Here is a 23,354-nt window from a genome sequence, read left to right on the forward strand (position 1 = left end):
CTAATGGAAATTTGCAGGTGTCTTCCTTGAAGGGCTTGATTGTGTGCAATAAGAATGTGTGAGAAATATAAAATACAGGATGTATTCCTGGTGGTTTGAGAATTTCACTAGGCTTATGTCATTGGCTTTTTTGGGAATTTGGATTCCCACTCTTCATTTTTATGAAGCTTAAGAGTCTCAATGAGCAAAGTGCTATAGGGAACACTAAAAGATCACTATATAGTAACTCGTGTTCTCAGTGAGTCATTTTATGTATGAATGATAGGCTTATCACATTAAAAAATACTAATGTACTTATTTAATACTATAAACCATAGCCCAAATACTCTATATTTGTACAACTAACTGAAGTTACCGTGAGATTGATTTGTACTTTGAACTCATGGACAGCATGATTTTTAAATTTTAAATCTTGTACTAACTATAATCAAATTTACATTAAAATTTAAATTTTCATTATGAACTAGAGGCAACAGTGATTTCAAATAATCTTCCTTACTTAGGGAACCACAAATTCATGGCAGTCCCTGCTTCTTTTCCACAAGATTATTTCCAGCCTTGTATGGCCCATATTTATTTGTCATCGTTACATGTCTATATATGAATATAGATGTTCAGCTGTATCAATTATTGTTTGTAAACTCATTAGAAAGCACACTGATACAAGCAATACATACGATCAAAATATTACAAACTGTGTGTACACATTCACAGAAAACAATGTCAGCATGTTAAATGCATTAAACTACCATGCTGAGCTCTAGCTCCTGGATGCATTTAAGATAGGAAGATGCCCGTAGGGAACTGCATTTTAGAAAGCCTCTCCACAGGAGAAGAGGAAGAGCAGCCAGGTTCACTGTGAAAAGGCAGCCTCCAGTGCTTGGGTTCTAGCATTTCCCAACAGCAAAACAGATGTTGAACAAATGTTCATGCAATTAATTAGTATTACAATCCTGGTTGTTACCATAAACTGCAGAAATATAATTTCTATGTCGTTTAAGGATAACAGAATTTTACCATTCCTGGGTTATTAGAATCCTGTGCCTTTTAGCCTATTTTTGCTCACTCAGATATAGGTAGAACAGAGCTTCATTGTAAAAAAAAAAAAAGTTAATTTCTGTATGTTAAATGTTAATTATCTATATGAAGACAGCAATGGAAATAGTAATAAATCAAAAAGGTGTTTCTTCTTAACTGTATACTGTTAGATACAATAGCACATGTAACACTGGGAGTAGATTTTGTCCACAGAGTGATTGTAATAATATACAGATTTTGGAAAAGAGGAATACGGGAAAAAGTTGAGAAAAGAAGGAATACAAATGCTAGGCAAGAGTATAGTTTCATAGGACAAAGAGGAATTGCACAGTGAGGCAGGGGCAAAATCCTCCAATCCTGCCACTTCATGCTGGTCCCACTTGAGATTGCAAATAACTGATCAGCTACATTTCCTTCTAGAGATGTGGCAAGGGTAGATTCTCTAACCTGTATCAAAGAAAAATATATTTAGAGCAATTTGTGAATTTATGTGAAGGAAGTCAGATTTTTCTGTCTACGGCAAAGAGAACTAAGAGCTTGGTATGCAACATGGAGCTACAGCCTTAGTTCCATGAAACTTTATGCACAAGAACAGATGAAAGAAACCAAGCCAACCACTGCAAATTGGCACAAAATATAGAACTCTGGCGTATCCTTTGTCTGTGGAACACAATCAAATTTCCTCTTTGGTAGTATGAAGCTAACATCTGGTTTCCGTCTTCGCATTAGATGCTTGACTAATAAGAGCTGAACTTCAGTTATGCCTGCCTAAAGGTACTGAACAACTAGCATCCCAACAGCTTGCTTATTTCTTTTCCAAATAGGTCTTGGAGCAAAAGAATACCGCATCCCATAGGATAGGATGTACTCAAAGGGAACAGTAACTGAGGAACAGTGCCATATTATTTTCCCCTTTAACACCTGTTATTTAAATTTAATGTATTTACTCCAGAAGAACATGTTCCTCTGTGGCAGAATCTTTTCTCCCTTTACTAGGACTCTAATTCCCTTCCAGTGTTTTTTTCATTTGTCTCTGTATCCATTCATATGAAGGAGTTTTGCCATGTTGTCACATTTGCCATCTATTTTATCCCATATTCTTCCCACTTTAGGGACTTGTTCAGCAGCATGGAACAAGTTTTATTCTGAGCAATGCTTGCTTGTCAGTGCTGTTGTCTCCAAGTTGGCCTGATGTTCAGACAGTTAATCATGAGAGAAAAAGTTTGGTGACCAAGCTGAGGTGGATACTTTGTCAGCACTGCTGAACTTGCTCCTGCTTTGTACATCTACTGACTTTTATACATCTACTGAAAATCTCATATAACTTTCTTCTTATCCTGGAAGAAAGAGGTTGGATATGTTTGTTTATTTGTTTGACTTGGCAATTTGGCATAGGTTTTTAATTCTATGCCGACTTAAAAGAGACATTTTCAGGAACTGTCTCGAAGATGAAAAGTTTAACCACTGTTTTTCTTTTCCTTAAGTCTGGCTAAAGGTATGTGCTTGTGTTTCCTTTTTTTTTTTTTCACTCTGTGTGCTACAGCCTGTTAGTAAAGGTATATCTGGGTGAGGTTGATCCCCCAGAAGAAAGGGGAGATGACTCTCTCCCTCACAAGCAGGTGAGCAGGGTCAATAAAATCGAGCACTGGCCAAGAGGAAAACCAGGCGCAAGAAGGCATCAGGACGAAGAGAGCTTCCAACTACAGCAGGGATTGAGATAGCTGAGAAGAGAAAACTGCTCAGGCCTAAGAAATGGGGAGAAGAGGACCACAGGAGGCAATGAATGTCTTTGAACTGACTGAAATCAGTCCTTGAGGAAAGGACCTGCCTTGAAAGTACAAAAACGCCAGGAAGAAACTGGTTTATTTTTATTCTTCTGTCTTAAAAAGTTTTCTTCATCAAGTTCACTGTAAGAAGGTTAGTTGATCTATGAATTCAAGTCTATCAGGAAATTAATGTAATAACAGCAAATACTTCAATTACTGATCAGGGATTGCGACTGACACACACAAAGTTGAAGGAGTTTTTTTACATGTTACCAAACTAGTTCCTTCTGCATCATGGACTGACCAGTTTTACTCCATACAAATGAAGGCTGTTAGTCTGGGTTTACATATTTTTTGAAAGAGTGAAGCATTTTCGGATCTTTTGGGGAAGCTCTTCTGCTGTTACTTTACAAAATACATTAATCTGCTAAAGCAGACCTTTTTCTGCTCATACATGGAAACAGCTAAAGTGGCTCTCTGAGGAGCTCAAGCCATCTTTCACTTTCAAAACTAGTGAAGGAATCTTTTCACCTACAAAGCTAAACACAGATGTTTCTGAAACTAAAATAAGAAAATCTAGGAGGCTTTAGCTGAGATGTGGAAGACCCCTTTTCCCTCCTTTTTCTAGCATTCAGTCACCTGGAGACTATTTTACACGGATGATGTTTAACTCTTATTCCCTAATAGACCAAAATGAAGAAAACCAAAGGGACTATTCAGTGCTGCCTGAAGCTACGGCTGCCTTGCCACTTGCTTACCACTCATGTCCGGTTTTGCAAAACAGGATAAACGTGCTGTATCTTTGACATACACTGGTTGTACAGAACCTCTTCTTTCTGGCATCCTTTCAGCATAGAGGTTTTTTTATATATATTAATTGAGACAATTATCCCACATCTCTTTGAGAGCCTTCTTTATTTTTAGCTTCCTAAGTAGAAGTGTTGACTTGTGGTTTGTTAAGTTTTATTAAATAATTAAGTATGTTGGCACACTGAAAACCTGTACCTAAAAAAAGATAAAGAACTCAGGAGTAAGGTTCAGAGGGAGAACAGGCAAAGTTTTACTGAATATTTAAAAGGATACTATCTTTAGCTGTCTATATTTAGCTTTTCAGCTTGCTGAAAGCTTTTTTTGTAAGATTCTCTCTAACATTTAAACAAAGATAGAAAGGAGTATAAGAGAAAAAATAGGCATTAAAAAAAGTAAAGGAGCTGCAACAGCCAAGATATTATATACATAATATTATGAGATTAAGATTATATTGGTGGTATAGTTTTCCAAATCTATTTTATTTTCACACAGGGAAAGGGTTCACATTTTTTACACTGGAGGGATTCAACTTCATTTTACAAATTGTGTTTGGATTCTCAAGGTGAGCAGTTAGGATATTTCTGAGTCATAACAAAAATCAAGGGGTACAAATACTTCAGATGAGATATCATACCACAACTTTTAAATGAAATTAACATTTCATTTAAATATTAATTCATACTGAAATTACCATAATACAAAATCCAATACTTTTGACAGCAAGTATTGGTTTCAGCAATTTATTTCAGAGTAGTGAACAGATTTTCCTGGTGCTACAGGTTAAGTAAGAACCCTGAGTGAAAAGTTCTGAAGACATATATAGGTACTGATAGTCAACAGCATTTATATATTTCTTTCCTATTAGCTAGTGCCATAGCCTCATTGTCCTTTGAATAGATTTGTTGATAAACAGAGAGTTTACACTTAAACAACAGAAAAATGAATGCTTTCTGAGACATTCCACACCACTCTTCATTAAAGAAAAACCCAGAGAACAGCAAGTAACTAAAACAAGATAGAGAGGAATAATAATTCAATAATAAAATTATGAGATATATTCAATACACAGAGCCATTTATTTCCTGACTTACACTACTTCAACTTGTCTGAAGTCAGTGGTGTTAGCTAAATCATTGTTTTAGCCAATTGCTTCTAGTCAAAAGCCTGGTTCTAAGGATGCAGTAGTTTGGCAAATTCATCAGCATGCTAAATTATAAGTCTCCATGTAAGTGTGCTCTTAGTAAAGAACTTCATTTAATACTTTTAAGATAAAATTCACAAATCCAAATCTTATTTCATTTCTGGTAAACATTAAATATAAAAGTCACGTATTTGCTAATTAGCTAAGAGGATATTGAAAAAATTTGGAGTTGTATGTCAGTATTTACTAAAAAGAAGGAAAGTCCTTTAAGAGGTTGACCTCACTTATGTAAGCTCATCAGCGTACATTGTGGAAATACCTGGAGTCTTCTGTGATATCAACAGGCAATCACTCCTGACTATTTCTCTTACTCATTTATCTCAAATAATCATTGCTTGGAAATTTTATTCTGTGCTGTGTGAAAAATCCCATCATGCAGGGGGGGAAAAAAAGCAACAAGCAATAATCAAATTCCCCTCATTGTAGCTTCTAGAGCTTAGTCAAACTAGAGCCAATATCTGTGGAAGTTCTATCATTCGGTCTGATGGCAAAAAATAGATTATTCAGTTAAGGTTTAAATTGAGATATATTCATAAACTACAAGTATAACAGTATATCCAAGCCAAGAGTCCTGTTTCCATATTCCATCATAAAAAGGAACAATCAGTTGACCCGTAGGTCACGATGCCTAAACAGAGGACATTTGAAACACTTTGCACTATGAAAAGCTTAGGTAGGATTACAATTCTTGTTTTAAATATTATATTTAAAATTATTTAAACAATTTTAATGTTTTTAAACACCACCATGAATCCTCTTGCAGAATAACTAGCTGATGCACATGTGCATCAGTACTTCTCATATCATTATATACAGTAAAGCTATTGGTATGAATCTAGGCTAACTTTATTATTTGCCTCCAGTGAAGTGACAGTGGTTATTTTAGGCTGTCCAGAAAAAAAAAAAATGGTGAAAAAACCCTCATGTCTTTATTTGTCTGAAGAATAAAGGACTAATAACTTAAAAAATATTTTAAAAGCTCTATAAATTCTTTATAGTCAATTTGTCCCTGTTACTTTATCTTTACTGCCAGTTGCTTTTGTACTGAAGAAACTAAATTGCACAAAGATAAGCATCCTGAGAAGCCTTAAAATAGAAAATATTTTTGTGGTCATTCAAATGTCATAAATGTTAAAGTTTATCTTAAGATCTCTATAGACTATTGCTACTAGCAACAGGGACAGCATTTAAGAACTGAGAAATTGTTTTCTCCAAATCCATTTTAGTTCTGTTAAAGCACTAGAAATTACATCTTTAGGGGGAAAAAAAAATTAGGTACAGAGAAATTATATATTTCCCCCAACTATTTCATACAAATTAAAATATAAATTTTACTTCAGGTAGTGCAATCTCTTCATTCCTTCTCCTTTAATATAAAATCAACTGTAGCCTGAGGTTCTATCAGCAAGCTATTTTAAAATGCACATCCAGTATAAGCAAACAAACATTGTTTCTGAGTCAATTATACTATACAGGTGCTAAAATATGATAATTGATTACCTGTATGAATCAGGGCAATAATGAATAAACTGCCTACTTCTTTAATTTCTTATAAATCTATCCTGTATCATATATCAAAGTCCATGTTATTTTAAATAATACAAAGGAGGAAAATATACTAATGCTTCTAAGCTTTTGACACACTTCAGTTGTCAGGGCTATCATTTTAATTGCTTGCTGCAGCAACCCTGACATGCTCTAAGAAAGTTGTCTGAAACCTAAATTGTTGCTTTGTCATATTTTGAATTTCCTTGACACTCAGTGTAACCAGTTTAGGTTCAATTTGTGTTTCTTACCATATTTTCACCCCAGTGTGGCAGGTGCAGAACACTGCAGTTGGTGTGGGTGCTCACCAAATTACAAAGGTACACGCTAAGAAAGGATTTTGCTGGCAGCCTGCGGATATACACAGACACAGGAGGATAGTGTAGGTGTTACAATGTTGGACTAGAACAGTCTAATCTGGTCCAATAGCTGGAGTAAAGGGTTTATAAAACTGTTTGCAGAGGAAAGGAACTACACATGATGGAGTGTTCACTCTCTCTTAATCAAGAGTTGTTCTCCCATTTCCTTTTCATGAAGAGGAATAGGCAAACATTAAAGACGACAGATACTGAGATCCTTAGCCTTGCTGCCATGCATCTACAAGTTTCACTTCTTTGGCCTTCTTTTAGTTTCCAGTGCTAAATGCATTTCTGATGGTATAGAAGAGCAAGAGTTCTTGATACTATCAGTTACCTTCATCAACAAACCTCACTAATATTGCAATTAAAATAGCAGTTATTCTAGTGAATTCCCCATGTTACTTTATACCAATTTGTTTGCCCCCCCTGTGGTCTGGGACCATTCAACTTCTGCATTTTTGCTGTAGCACAACAGAGAAAATAAAGAAATGAAAGGGAGGCAGGGAGAACTGGAGACAGCTGGGTCCTTGGTAATGACACAATCGAATACCCCCTAAAAACCATCAAACTGCTAAGATGGGAGTGCAATATGAAAATCTTCTGCATCTTCTCACCTTTTTTAAGGAACTTAGGATAAACAAAGAGAGGAAAGGAGGGGAAAGAAGGGAGGAAAAATGCTTCTGTCAGAAACATAAAAGATTTTTGGTTGTTAGGTGGTAAGAAGAGAAAAGACCTGTGGTGATGGACTAAATAAGAGAAAGAAGAAAAGGAATAGACAAATAGAGAATGGATACAGGAAGGGAGGGTAAACACACACCTATTTAAATATATATAAGCGATATTTTTTATAGTGTTATTTTCCAGTTTCCTGGCAGATGTCCTACAATTGCTGCTTTGAAGAGAAAGAACTGGGAAGACTGTTTTAAGAACTCATTTCATTAACTTTGCTGTCTACTGTGGACTGTAGTTAAATGTGTAGTTAAATAGGGATGACCACCTATACTGTTATTAGTCATAATAGAAAGAAAATGGATTATTTTGTACCCTTGAGAGTTTTTTAACTTCTTTTTCTTCCCATGAATATTTCTATGGACAAATTCAGTCACAAAATCCTGTTACATAAAACTGTGACTTTCAAACAGATTCAGGAAAAGGATTTCATATTTGCAATATTATATACAGTATAGAAGTCATGTCAGTTTTGTGGTTGTAACTTCATTCTTCTGTTTTCTTCTATTTGTTTTCTCAAAATACATATTAGAACTTGGGAGGGAATAGGCTGTATCTTCCCATTTTCTAGCACCAATCCTGACTGATCTGTGAGACTTTGTACAAATATGAAACATAATTATATTTCACAAGCATCCATCTCTCTTTTCCTGCTTTGCCCCTTCATTTGTTTTAGTCTCTAAACTGTATTATTAGTTTTATTTATCTGAGCTGTGATATTACTGTGAGAGTACCATTTTTGTCCTTCCATTTATTTTCAGTCTCTAATGCAAATACAGTTGAAGGGGAAAAAATACTCTGATTGTGCTGCGATGTAGTTCAGTAGCATGATCCTCTGACATCAGCAGTATTGTTATTCTAATCAGTTTCGTACAGCTTGCTGAACTGTGATGACAACCCCAGTGTTCTGTAACATCTAGGCAACACCTTGTTGGAAAACAGGCTGTTCCAGAGGATTTTTTTTGCTCCCAAATGAATCATAGAAATTAGAGATAGAAAAGATCAAATCAGAAGTGGTAATATAATTCCCTTCTGTAAAAGTGGATAAGTTACTCAGGCAAACCTATTTGGTCTCTGAAATGTTGTCATCATGGTAAAAGGGGCTGATGTTCAAAGCAAATAGATGTCCTGACCTTGAAAACACACCAGCCCAGTAAACTGTAGAAAGAACAGTCCAGGTAGATACCAGAGACAAAACCAGAGTCGCGGAACTCAAGACATCCACCACTACGTCTGCCTGCCCTGGTTTCTAACTTCCACCTGCAAGACAGCAGGGTTTGTTGATTCACTCCAATGCCATTACAGGCCTTCTTGCTATTTTATGTCATGTCTTACTTCGCCCTTGGCTGGGTGGACAAACAAAACTTAAGAACGCTTTAAAGAGAATTACATCTGACTGGATTAGTTGTCATGACTTCGTATTTTGGTGAAAAACACCCATAGAACTGAAAAAGCACTTATTTACACTCTGAATGGGGCACATAACTACAGCAACATCCATTCTGAGTGTCATGAAATAAGCATACGGCACTTCAAACTTTTGTCAAACAGCAATTGAAGTGTTTATTTTATCAACATCTACTGGAGATTTGTCAATAAAGTGTTTAAAAAACCCGAATTTTTCACTTCAATTTCAGGACTACTTATTTAACAAGTCTCGCTTTCATATATTATTTCTATATTATAAAACTACAAAACTGTATGACAATGCCAGTTTAATACAATCTTTTTACCAAAGTAAATACTTATTAGGTAGATATTACTCTGATAAAATTTTGGAGGTTTTCATATAAGAACAGAAGTCTTGTTCAATTTTCTGCTGCTTCTAAAGCAAAGTATTTTGGATATGAACCTACTATGTAGAGTCTCAAAGCAAAACATTTCATGGCACTGCATAATGTAACATAAATATAAGTGTATCCTGAGGTTCACTAGTAGCTCCAACTGCCATTATTTAAAGTCCTTCTTAAAAATGCACTTAAAAAAGACCCAAACCCTGACCACCTCTAGATGTTTAGGTTGACTAAAGGTCTTCAGTCAGCTCCTGTCTACTCCAACATTAGATGCCTAAATGTGCAACAGTAGTTTAGACCTTTTCTTTACTGCTGCTTTGCTCAGGTGCTTTATATTTCATGTCACAGAAATTCATCCAGTGGATAGCACTACCCTTCTTGGCATATTCAGAAATACCTCAGTCTTGCCAGGACTGAGATATTCAATATCCCATGCCCCTACTAAATCTATTGCCTAGTACAAACGAAGTAGTCCTATCATGTGACAGGTCCAATACAAGGGACATTTTCGAAGCAGCCCTGACATGTCATACAAAAGTGCCAGAGGCAACATACATCCCCAAGTCTGTAGCACTCATCCAGCATATGGATTCAATTCCTTTCTCTGCCTGACAGTAAAACTAACATCACTTTCCTCTCATGACCGAACCACCAAGAATAGCACTGATAAATATTTTTAGACTGTAAGAAGAAGAGCAGTAGCTGTCTCACTCGCATGTGTACCACGGGACTGCAGAAAAAGATGGTAGGTGATAAAGTCACAGAAAACTGTGCGCCATTTGGAATATCTGCAAAACACCTTACTCACATCTACATACTGTTTGGCTAAAGTCAACTTGGACCCGACACCAAAATCCTCCATCCCTTTATTCCAAGTATTATATAATTCCTCACTGTCATTTTCTGCCAATTACTCTTTCATGCATCTAATTTTCTTGGCCAGAAGATGGCATAGGCATTTCAAATGAAATTGTAGCTGCAGCTTCACTGGAAGTTTCTGTATGGTAATTATTATAATCTAAATAGAGTATAACGTTTTCTTTTCAGAGTGCATCAGTATGATCTTTCATTTATGGTGTGCTGATTATGTCAAATTTTCTTCAACTTGCAGCATATTGGAATAAAGTATTACAATATGGATTATTCTGACAACATGGTCTTTAACAAATCTATTCTTCTATATCTCTCAAATACACTGTTATGTAGTTCTCCAGCTGTCCAGACTTATAACATTCAGTACCCTGAATTGCTATCAACTGCAGTTAAAAGTTGAGGTTACTTAAGTCATTGTGGTATCTGAACTTGTCTATGACACTCAGAATCTCTACCTTAGTAAGATTATAAATTAGTTCAAACTGTAAATATTTAATACTCTCTCCTTAGTGCTAACAAGCCACCTGCCTGACATCATTACAGCTGTAGGCAATTGCCATGTCTGTAATTACACAGCTGGTTTCATTACTGTCCCAACTAGATGATAGAGGGCCTGAAAATCCCTTCTATTCTGTGACAGAGGTGTACATTTGAATGAGGTTTTCAGAAAATCGCTGAATGATACAAGGTCTTTTTTCAGCTTAAAAGGAAACAGTAAGGTTTTTCTGTGGGTGCTTAAAGCTAAAAGGTTTATTGTGGGCTTTAAGCCATCCAAATTTCCCTGCATCACCACCTGCAGCATCAGGGTTAATTTGCTAATGAGAAGCAAAACCCACAGGCCCATCACGCTATTCAAATTTAATGTGCACGTGGACTTCTTGATTCAGGCCAGGTTTATAAATAGCGCCTTTAGTTTAAAAATAGGTTTTTCAGATCTAAGGGAGTTGATATTATGATCTGTAAAGTGAATGAAGCTCCCAGGAGAAACCGGAGCTTATGTAATATTTATTCCTACATTTCTATTCAGCTGTTTTGTGCCGTTTTGATGCTGAGCTGCCAGTACTGTTAAATTTCTTAAACCTTTCAAATCTTTCTTCAGTGAAGCTGGGACTGTCTGCGTGCTCGCTTGTCTAGTTAACCTTACTTGGCTTTGCTATTTTGCCTAAGAAACAGTGGCCCATTGAGCCCACCTACAAGGATTTTTATTTAATAATTTCTATTGCACTTGACCTTTGTGGAATCCCAAACTGTGCTGCCAGGTAGAACAACTTTCCAATATTAAATTGATCCTAGAAAGATTATGAACAGATCTTCCTTTTCTTGAAATGTTATTGCTGGTTAAGGTCCCAGGGAGAAGAATTACTGAGCCTGTAGAGCTAAGCTCTGTCTCCAGGTATGTGAACAAGGCTATTTTATTAAATTTGCATTAGGCACTCACAAAAACAGCTTTTATTCCTTGATTTTGTAGATGTTTGTGATGTTTTAAAAGTGAAATACCGGTGCTAATGGAACAACATTCAGGGCAAAAATGTTCTGGGAATATGAAACAAATCTAGTGTTAACATGTTATTGAGACACCATTTTGTGCACGGAAACAGCCATGAGAGAAGCAGAGGCATGACCAATAGGTAAGTCTAACAAAACGCCTTTCTAAGGAAGAAGTTCAGCTCTTAGTGGCAAAATGAAGCATAGCGTATTGAATATTATGCTTAGCCTTCTAATTTTACTGTCTTCATAAAATAACCCATTGCCTTATTTCATGTGATGACTTATATTCTACAATCAGAGACTTATTTGCTCCTACCATTCAGTTGTGAAGAGTTACTAGTTTTCTAAACCAGGTGTTTTGCCAGATATCTATCAATGTTGTTGCTTTTGCTAGATGTAAAAGTGTTACTATGATCACTCTCATGAGACCCCACCTGGAGTACTGCATCCAGCTCTGGAGTCCCCAACAGAAGAAGGACATGGACCTGCTGGAGCATGTCCAGAGGAGAGCCACGAAGATGATCTGAGGGCTGGAGCACCTCTCCTATGAGGAGAGGCTGAAAGAGTTGGGGCTGTTCAGCCTGGAGAATAGAAGGCTCCGGGGAGATCTTATTGCGGCCTTCCAGTACCTAAAGGGGCCGTACAGGAGAGCTGGGGAAGGACTTTTTACTAGGGCATGTAGCAATAGGATGAGGGGGAATGGCTTTAAGCTGGAAGAGGGCAGGTTCAGATTAAACATTAGGAAGATTTTCACTGTGTGGTAAGGGTGGTGCGGCACTGGCCCAGGTTGCCCAGAGAGGTTGTTGAGGCCCCATCCCTGGAGGTGTTCGAGGCCAGGCTGGAGGTGGCCTTGGGCAACCTGGTCTAGTGGGAGGTGTCCCTGCCTATGGCAGGGGTTTGGAACTCAGTGATCTTCGAGGTCCTTTCCAACCTAAACCATTCTATGATCCTTGAGGTCTCTTCCAACCTGGTATTCTATGATCCTATGATTCCATGATATCTGCCACCACAGGATGAGATGCAACACACTTATTGACACACCAGTTTTACTGTTGAGGAAGTGGAATTGTCCCATGTGTTTACCCATAAGTGTATCAGCAAGAGCTGTGTACTGAACATCAGCTCTCAAGGCAAATTTGTGGGGGGAACTAAAGGACCATGTCAGCACTCAGAGAGAGCAGTCCAAGAGGCTCGCAAATGTAATGGTGAAAGTGGCTCAGAGCATCACAGTGAAGAGGAGCTATGAGTTTCTTTTCTTCCTTGAGTGCCCAAGAACCATAAGCATCATAACTGTTCTTCAGGATAACGGGGGAACTCTGAAGGTCCCCAAATAATATGCTTTACTATAAAGAACAGCAGCAGACAGAATCTGCACCCACGTAATGTAATGCTGAGCATTCAAATGAACAGCTGCTCCTACTCTCCACACTACTGCCTGCCACAGAAACACACTGCCACTTCATTTACCTCATCCTTTTCTCTCTCAATGCTAAGATACTTTCTACATATCACCACATTTAAATTTCTTATTCCTGCTGCAGGCATCCATTGGCATGCACCTAACCTTAGTCTTGTTTCCAGATAGCAGCAAAAGGCCCCAGATTCACATTCTGAGCAAGGGTTGGATTAATAAGAAACATTTCAAAATGCGAGAAAAATCTGTAAGCTCTCCTTGAAGAAAATCAGCAGAAGTATTTGAGTGAACAGAAATTAGTGCTTTAAAATGTAAAGAAAAACTGTGGCACCATTAAATATATAAAAAAATATGGACATAACAATCTTAGCAATATTATATTTGAATACATTACAACTTCTAGAAAACCTGTTCTAAATTTGCAGCAAAGCATCCTGTTATTTAAGCCTAGTTAGGAAACAGTCAGAAATGACTTTCAGCATATCTGAAAATATCTGACAGACAAAAAAAAAAAAGACAGTAGATAAGAATGGCATGGACCTAGTAGTTAGAAATTAAGTTTGGTGTTCTAACTAGTCCAACATTGCAAATGTTTACACTATCCTTTTTTCTTAAAGATATACTTAACAAGTAAACATTAGAGGTCTGAGTTGATGGCCACTGAAACAAAAGCCTTGTATGTGACTTCAATGATAGCTGCAGGTACTGCTTAGTCCTACCTAAAAGCAAAAGCATCTCCAGTTAGCATAAAGACTATCCCTAATGATTTAAAGCATTGTTATTTTGTTCCACAGATAAGTCATTTCCCTTTTTAACAATATATGTTTTTGCCCAAGCTAAAAGTTTTGGAAGAGTTAAAATACTTCATAGTCTCAGCACTTGAGGAAAAAGCTCTGCAGACCACACATCCCTCAGTTCTCCTAATATTGCAGAAAGAATTTGTCCTTTTTGATCTGCTGGCAATGTGCTCAGCCCTCGAGTCTGAGTCTGTGGGAGGCATTCAGCACCACTTAAGACTAAGCAGCTGTAATTTTTTTCTATTAATATTCTGCACTTATTTAACTTGCTAGAAATTTCTGGAAACCTTCTAATTCCCATTAACTTCAGGACATTCTTAGCACTAAATCTAGAGGTATAATAACCCACATAGTAATTTGTCTATGTTATAGAGATAGAAGTTGCTACTAGTATTTGCATAACATAGACAAACACATCATGTAGTTATTATTTGGTGTTCTTATATTCATTTTGATATCATGACAATCCCATAAGCATTTTTTTATAGTTTCTCAAAGTTTTTACACTCAGTTTATGTTGTATTTTGCTCTTGGAAAAGTCAAATTGTCTGGGAGAGCACTTGTTTGTTTTCTGCTGCTTTAAAGCAGTTTTTTATTCAGCAGGTAGGTCTGATGTTGCTATGTGTTTGCTGAGCAAAAAGGCACCTTTTTCAGTAAGAGCAGTGAAAATATTTAATGAAATGTTGGTTTAGACTGCATCTAAAAGTGTAGCCTGCTAAAGGTGGTTACCTGTAGATTATCTTTCTTCTCATGTACATTTGTAGTACAACATCTGCTTAAGTTTATTAGAGTTTGACTTATGTCAAAGTCAAGAAATTCAACCTTTACCTTCTCAGTTCGGCCAACCGGTGTTAATGCACAGTAATGCATTCTGTAGTTACATAAATCATACATTTTTTTCACAGTAACATGATCTCACTCTCTAAAGAGAATGAATACTTTTTGTTCAAAAAAGAGTTATTCAAGATTTTGGTTTTATGGCTTTTTAAAGGGTTCGGTATGGAACTTCAGGCTTCATTTATAGCAATCTGTTCAAACCCAAGTATGAAGATGAAAATTAATTTTTCCCTATATTTTTTTTTATGGCATTCACCTCTACAACACCAAGTGTTCCACAAATTATGAGAGTTTGATTTCACAATATGCCATAAATATATGGGAATTTCACAGAATAACTAATAGTGGGTGGCTAAATCTAGGATCATATTTTCAAAGTGTGTATTTTATAACATGTGAATGTGCAACATCATTTCAGATCTGACTTCAGAATCTGAAACAATGAACCTCAAAATATGTAACAAACTAATCCCAAATGAATTTTTACTTTAATTTTCTATTCTGTCTTAAAGACAAAGTTTCTGTGTTCACAAGGAAAATGTGTCTGAACTCAAGTTTGAAGATAACCGTTCCTGAAAGGGAGGTTAAAAGTTCTCTCTGCAAGCAGGTATCTGTTTTCCAGGCAGTTTCTAGCCCAATGCTTTGGTCATCCAGCTGACATGCTAACCGTGAGCTGGCAGCCTGGAACTTGGTTTCCAAGCTCATGATTTTTTTAAAAAAAGACAGGCTCCCAGGATATCCTGCTAGCTTCCAACTTCCATATGAAGCAGCTTGTATTTCCAAGACTTTCACAGTTTGTCTCTCTCCTGCAGCCGAGAGGATAAGGTGATACAACCATGGAGCACCAGTTTGTGGAAGCCTGAAATTTGGCTGATTCAGAGACAGAGTGCTTATTCTTCCTAGACTCAGTTGTTCTCAAAGCACAGGGTTGCTAAAACTATTCAGAGAAAAGTGTATCACCTGTCTTCATTCAACAAAGGGAAAATCCCTACACGCTTTTAGCTTTGTTCTTATAGCCGAACATTTTGGCTCAAGTGTAAATCATGATAATATTAGCAATGTTAATGGAGAGCGTGTGGATGGAAGAGAGAGAAGTTTGGGATGGGCAGCCTCCAGCTAAGCAGAAAATTTATAAGCAAATGTAAATAGGATTCTTTTAAGTATTACATTTAAATAAGTGTCCCAGTTCTTCATCCTATCTGAAGTTTATATGGTGCCATTTCATCAAACCTTTCCCTTCTGGGCAGGGAAAAAAACACATCCAACGGCAACTTTTCATTCACTTTCCACGTCTCGATTCATAAGATAAATGCAGAGTTCTGTGTTTCATATAGTCTCTTTATCCATTCTTGTATTGCTTGCCACTATGTCAGGGGTAAATCCTGAAAGCAATGTTTTTTCCCTCCTTGTCTTCTGCTTAAATGAGCTCTTCTACTTGTGCTGAAGTGATCTGGAATTCTGCCAAAGCCTTCAGGATAAGCATATTTCAGCCTGGCAGTGAATTCCCGGGCAAAAGAAGAAACAAATACAGCCACCATGAAGAGAAAGTTATTTTTAAAACCAGATACAAAATCCATGAAAACTAGTGTAGCGATCTTTTAACTGAGGCCAGTTTGTCCCAGCTGCCATTATTACAAATATCAAATGTGGTACTTTGTGCATGTATCAAAATCTAAACAAAAGAGAATAAGTAGCATCCTGAGCCAGATAATTTCTATGCTTTTCTCTGTAGGTGTTTGCAGATTTAGTATTTCTACCTGGCCATTTAAAGCATAAGATTAGTGAGAGAATATGTATTTTAAGGTGTTTGAGAGAATATATTAAAAAAATATTGTTTTGAGAAATATAGTAGCTAAAATGCCCTATTGGTCCATAGATACTGTCACCTTTTCTTTTAACCTGTTTTTATGTATTTGTATTTTGTCTGCTCAAAATAAATGCATAAAACAGTTCATCAAGCCCACTTTGGATTAATAATGAAATTCTACATCATCTAAAACTAGCAATATATTTTCTTACAGGTTGCAATAGGAGCTTTGTATTGCATCTTCAGTGAATAATCTTATTCCAAAATATAATCTCGAACACACACACACACACACATTCCTATGTATACATACATATGTATGCATTTATATACCTACACACATGTCTGTAGAGATACATATTTATAGCTTTCTGTAGATATGGAAATGAATAACTAGAGCAATGCATGCAGTAGTTATTTTTTAAAAATGAATAAAAGCTATATCAATGTATCTTGTGACCTTCTCTGTCGAAACTAGAATGGCTGGAAGGCACTCAGATGAGTTATCATTTAAGCAACTAAAAAAAGAATATATAATCTCTGCTCAAAAGATTAATTCAAACATGTAGTTATTATGGGTGCCATTGTCTTTGAAGAAAAGAGAGGGGTTCTATCAACAATTAACACCATCTAAAATAAGCTCCCTTTTGTTTAAATTAAAAAATTAACCAAGAGAATGGATTATTGCTTAATTTTCCACTTGGGAGGCAGAGAAAAATGTAGCATCACTTGTCTCTGTGAACTGTCTTGATCACTGCCCAGCATCACTCTCTTTACTGAAAAGTATGTCTCTCAATTTAGGAAAGAAAACTAAGCTTATGTTCAGCTAGACTCTTAGAAATTTTTACTTAAAATTCCAAAGATACTAATTCCCAAAATATGAATTGCAATGGTTTAATGAAGTGCTAGCCAAGAGATTAATAAGAGTCACTTTAAAAGTCACGATAGTGAGCTTGAAATACAAAAGGAAAAAAAGGTTTTCATTTTGGGACTGGAAAAGTTAAGGGGTCGTGTAAAGAAATGGAATTAAGATAAATATGAAAGGTAAATGTTTTGAAATTTACTAGTAATCATATTATTTCTGCTAATTTTTCAAGACTATTAAAAATCAAGACAAGGCTTAAAGTTATGAATATTTTAATGTGATATAAATTCTGAGTCTGTATGATTAAAAGCATCCAAATAGGTGATAAAAATATTAGGTCATGGTGATTAAACTCAAAGACAGTTTTCTTTTAAAGGGGCATCTTTAAGTTAAGCTACTTCCTTTTAGATTAAAAATAAGTGTCTTATTTCTGATATGTGACAGTGAATTTTGATTTAGAAAGTTGAAACTAATTACATTTAAAGTGTTCCACTAAGGCTGGTCATTAATATATTGAGAGTGGAAGTGACAGAAAAGAGAAAAATTAAAACTAATACTTGCCTTTTTGTATTTATTTTACAGGAAATGTGTTTGTTGTAAGCCTGGCAGTTGCAGACTTGGTTGTAGCAATCTACCCATATCCACTGGTCCTCACATCTGTATTTCACAATGGATGGAATCTGGGATACCTTCACTGCCAGATTAGTGGCTTCTTGATGGGCCTAAGTGTCATCGGATCAATCTTCAATATTACAGGCATCGCTATCAATCGGTACTGCTATATCTGCCACAGTCTCAAATACGACAAGCTGTACAGCGACAAGAATTCATTGTGCTATGTTGCTCTTATCTGGGTCCTAACATTTGTTGCTATCGTGCCCAACCTGTTTGTGGGATCACTACAATATGACCCCAGAATTTACTCATGTACATTTGCACAATCCGTGAGCTCAGCATATACAATAGCAGTTGTGTTTTTCCATTTCCTGCTTCCCATAGCCATAGTTACTTTCTGTTACTTGAGAATATGGATCCTCGTTATTCAGGTAAGGCGAAGGGTTAAACCAGATAACAATCCCAGACTGAAACCACATGACTTCAGAAACTTTGTGACCATGTTTGTGGTATTTGTACTCTTTGCAGTCTGCTGGGCTCCTTTGAACTTTATAGGCCTTGCTGTGGCTGTCAACCCCGAAACTATAATCCCTAGGATTCCAGAGTGGTTGTTTGTATCAAGTTATTACATGGCATATTTCAACAGCTGCCTTAATGCTATCATATACGGACTCCTGAACCAGAACTTCAGAAGAGAATACAAGAGAATTATTGTCGCTTTTTGTACAGCAAAAGTTTTTTTCCAGGATAGTTCTAATGATGCGGGAGACAGGATGAAAAGTAAACCTTCTCCTTTGATCACGAACAACAATCAAGTGAAGGTGGACTCTGTCTGAAAATGGGCATCTTCTTATTGTCACTCAACAGCATCCAAATAAAGTATCTGTTTTGTGAGACTTACTATTAAATATTAGTGAAATATCTCTTCTACACTGAAAGCACTTTGATCAAATTCTTGCATGGTATTTGGCAACTCAAGTTACAGAGCCTTGACATACAGATCCTATTATACAACGGTATATCTCTCATATAACAGCACAATGATATCCTTGAGGGAATTACAAAATATATGCATGGATAATTTTTTTTTTCCTTAAATGGAGATAAACGACTAGAAAGAGATTGAAACAGAAGTATCCACATTGCCTGGCTCAATAAAAGAAATCTCAAAACTATTCCTACCACTTTCTGCCTGCTTCTTCTGGCCAGGTTATGGCCTCTGAGAACTCCTTTTAAAAGATTAAATCAGACTATTATGATATATATTAGGAAATGTGAAGTGAGAAATAAAGGCAATTGAAAATTCATTAGGTTTTTTGATAAGTACCTCTAACCTATATTGCTTTGCTCCTAACATGGACATGATTATTCATTTTTGGGAGATTAAACCTCATCAGCCCTCCTAGGAATGGCATTCCCAATTGACTTCTCAATTTTAAAATAGCTTTTAGAAGGAGAAATATACCTGACTGTTTATCTTCAAAGGTACAAGGGTAGGAGGACAAACAGCAAGGAAAGAAAAGAGCCATGATTCATCAGCTGAAGCCATTTGGTCATGAAAAAAGGTGTAGGAGGGGTGGGAAAAGAAATATAAACCACCATTCTTTCTGAAGAGATGGTAATTCACAAAATTGGGAAGTGCCCCAGAGGAGTTTCTGGGGAAACACCTCCTGGAAACATAAGTGAGGAAGGATCGTTCTCACTTCTGTATAGCACAGAAGTTCTAAACCTCTGTGAGAAGCAGATAAATGCATTTAAGAGGAGTGGTGGGTGAGGATGACAGGTTTGTCTGGTTAGCGGAGTCTTATCCTCATGAAACCTTGGGAAATGAGAAATATTTACAGGATGAGCATGTAACACCTTTCTCAACTTGATCTCCTGAGAATAGCCTGAGACTATAGGTTATTTTGCAATCGGCCACAGACAGGCTTTTCAAAATAATAATTAGGTGTTTACCACAATGATGAACATCATGTAATAAACCAGAACAATTAGACACCTTTAAATAACAGAAAAGAGAAGATGCTACTTATGACCCTGGTACAAGGAGAACACCTGGCTCTCAGGACAGGACCTGCTGTGTGGACTTTCCACAGACAGCAGGCACATCTTCAGTGAGAGGAAGCATGCTGTGAAGTGAGGAAGAATAGTTAGACTGGCTGTCTCCTACAACAATGAATCTCTGTTTATAATGAAGTCCTCTGGTGGAGAAAAGCAGTTCACAACAATAGGATTCACCTTCAAGTAGACCTTAAAAAGAAGGAGCATTTAGTTCTGGAAACGCGCTCCAACTGTCATACCTTTTAATGCTCAAATGTTCATACCTACACTGATGTTTAAGTACACTTGAGCTTTTCCAAGACAATTCCAATCATTTCAACTGGACTAAAAGTTTCCGGATAGCCATCAGACTTCTGTTAATCTATATTAAAATGTGGACCTACCTAAACAGTTCATTTAAATTATTACTTGCTGTACTGGAGATTTTCTTGAGCTTATATGTCTTAAAAACAGTCACTCTCTGTCATTTAATTCCTTAAGCTGCATACAAATCTAACAGCATTTCATCTTTGTTTATTAATTTACCCTTGACTTAATAATGAACTAAAAGGGAAGAGATTCATATTTACTTGAAAACCCCACTGTCACTTCGTCAACTTAAATCTCTTACCTTAAAAATAGGTGCCTCATGTCAAGTTGACAATGGAACTAACGAATACTATTGTAAAACACTGGAGGTGAACTAGCAAGTCAATGCATTGCTGAGGTGCTTGACTCATCTTTGTTTACATTTGCCAGTCAGAACCACTGTGTAAATAACCAGCTCTCTTCTATTGTGGTATCATCATATGATGCGATATGATAGAACATGATTAACAGCATAAAGTATATCACAGCTTTCTTCACTGTGATTTCATCCTTGGAGGATGCTTAGCTCTGTAATTTTATTGCTTTGTGTGTAGTGATTTCAGAATAGCAAGGGAGGCATGACCACCTTATAAGAAAAGAAGTTTTCATGTAAGAAAAAACACTATTTAAATTCTTACAAAACTTGCCTTATTTAAAGCATATTTTCGATGAAAATAATGTCTTATAATGCATCTAATAAAGTAGCATAAAGATAGCATAATCATTAGTAAATTTAGAATTCTCAAAGATCTTTCACTTGCCATATCCAACAAAAAATGTACATGTTTATCATGTCTACATATTTATGAGCCGATTCAAGATACTGTATCCAATATTGTGGGTTATCTGAGGAATTAAAGTCCCCTGTAATTCACAAGTGCTAAAATATATTTTTGATGATAGTGAAAATGGTTTGCTATATGCAATAAAATGTATTATACCAAAGGTATATATTTTATTGAATAGGCCTGTAATACAACTGGAGAGCATTTTTCAGATCTGATATTTTGAAATATTTGTATTAAATCTTAATCACAGAAATGTGCATGTTGGTGATGTTATGAGCTGCTAAATATAGCAATAATTTTAAGAAATTAATCTCTTGTTCTTCTTTGGGGGGAGGGAAGAGTGTTAGTCTTTAGAATTTAGTTTAAATTTATATGGATGAAAAATTTGAGAAATATCTGCTGCCCTCTTCCAATTAATTTTGCATTTACCCCCATTTTGAAGTACATTTTAGTTAAGTTTTGCTAAACAAATCATTGCAAAAGTGAAAGAGTAATGATGTTTAACCCTGCAGCAATGATTTCTTTTAACCATTTTATGTTGCTTCAAAGGAGTCAAAGCGATTCATGTTAGACAATGAACAGTCTCGTCAGCTGCTTATTGATAATGAGCACGACAATGTAAGTCAACACCTCACAAGATCAGACTTTATGGTCAATATAAAAATGACTGATGAAAATAATAGTGATTTCTGTCCAAGTTAAGGAGATGGAGTTAGAAACTTAGCCAATTTTTGTTGCTTCTGTGCAAGTAGATGAGCAATGACGTGGTTTTTACATTCCAAGTCACTAAATTTTTCCCTGTATGAAAGGCTACCGTAGTACAAATGCATTATTTAGAGTTCTATCTGGAAGTTTTAGATAGTGCACTTGGCCCATAGCAGTCATCAGCCCTGGATGGATTTAATTCAAAAACATGAGTCTTGGCAGTCTACCACACCTGCAGGGACCCATGCCTTTCCTACGTCCTCTCCATATCTGGTCTGAGCCCCAGTGAAGCCAGAGAACCTCTGTAAAGGAGCAGTGAACCCCCTGTATGCAACACGCTGAAGACTTACAACCTAATTGACCCTGACATTATCCTACAAGAATTTCTTTCTTATGTCACAATCTTGATTATGTTGACAATCTGAATATTATCTTACACATCTTGAACCCTTACAGATTTTACTGGTGGTCATCTTCATTGCGAACTTCATGTTAACAAGGAAGTCTGGCATTATTTCATATTTACCAGCAAAGACAATATTAATGAATATATTTATATCAATTAACAGGGTATTTATTGTAGTTAAACTGCAACTGTATGCAACAATGTAATTTCATTTTGAATAGCTCACTTAAGACTGCTTTGCACATTTTCTTCTTCCACTGGGCTAGTGGAAGCGCATAGATATGAAGCAAATATATGTTATTTCAGTAGGTATAATATATAGCAATGATTTTACTATTTTTCTTTTTCTTCTTATTTGTTTTAGAAGGTAAGTCTTTGAATCATCCATAATAAACATACTATTGTAATCAATCTGTATTGCAGTGTATAGTGCATCCTTCTATAATTAGTTAATATCACACTTTTTTTTTTCTTTTGGACCACTTTTGAAATGGTATCATGTCAAATCTGATTAATTATAAATTATTATATATGGATTTTTGCAAGGCTTTTGACACCGTTTCCCATAGCATTCTCCTGGAGAAACTGGCTGCTCATGGCCTGGACAGGTATACTCTTCGTTGGGTAAAAAACTGGCTGGATGGCCGTGTCCAGAGAGTGGTGGTAAATGGAGTTAAATCCAGTTGGTGTCCAGTGACGAGTGGTGTCCCCCAGGGATCGGTGCTGGGGCCCGTTCTGTTTAATATCTTTATCAACGATCTGGATGAGGGGATCGAGTGCTCCCTCAGTAAGTTCGCAGACGACACTAAACTGGGGGGGCGTGTTGATCTGCTTGAGGGTAGATTGGCTCTGCAGAGGGATCTGGACAGGCTGGACAGATGGGCTGAGGCCAATGGTATGAGGTTCAACAAGGCCAAGTGTCGGGTCCTGCACTTGGGTCACAACAACCCCATGCAGCGCTACAGACTGGGGGCGGAGTGGCTCGAAAGCTGCCTGGCAGAAAAGGACCTGGGGGTGTTGGTGGACAACCGGCTGAGCATGAGCCAGCAGTGTGCCCAGGCAGCCAAGAAGGCCAACACCATCCTGGCCTGCATCAGGAATAGTGTGGT

General features: G+C 36.7%; 1 protein-coding gene across 1 annotated transcript in view; it reads left to right on the plus strand.

Annotated features, from left to right (window-relative positions):
* MTNR1A (melatonin receptor 1A) overlaps positions 1-18,773 on the plus strand; it is a gene marked incomplete at both ends in the record, with an annotated part of 57,536 nt that extends 38,763 nt beyond the window's left edge. The window contains one exon of the mRNA XM_082482237.1: positions 17,905-18,773. Coding sequence (XP_082338363.1) covers positions 17,905-18,773 — 869 coding nt within the window. The remainder of the gene's footprint in view (positions 1-17,904) is intronic.
* Positions 18,774-23,354: the final 4,581 nt, after the last annotated feature.

Source organism: Vanellus vanellus (genome assembly GCF_965231255.1).
Source record: "Vanellus vanellus genome assembly, chromosome: 4".
NCBI lineage: Eukaryota > Metazoa > Chordata > Aves > Charadriiformes > Charadriidae > Vanellus > Vanellus vanellus.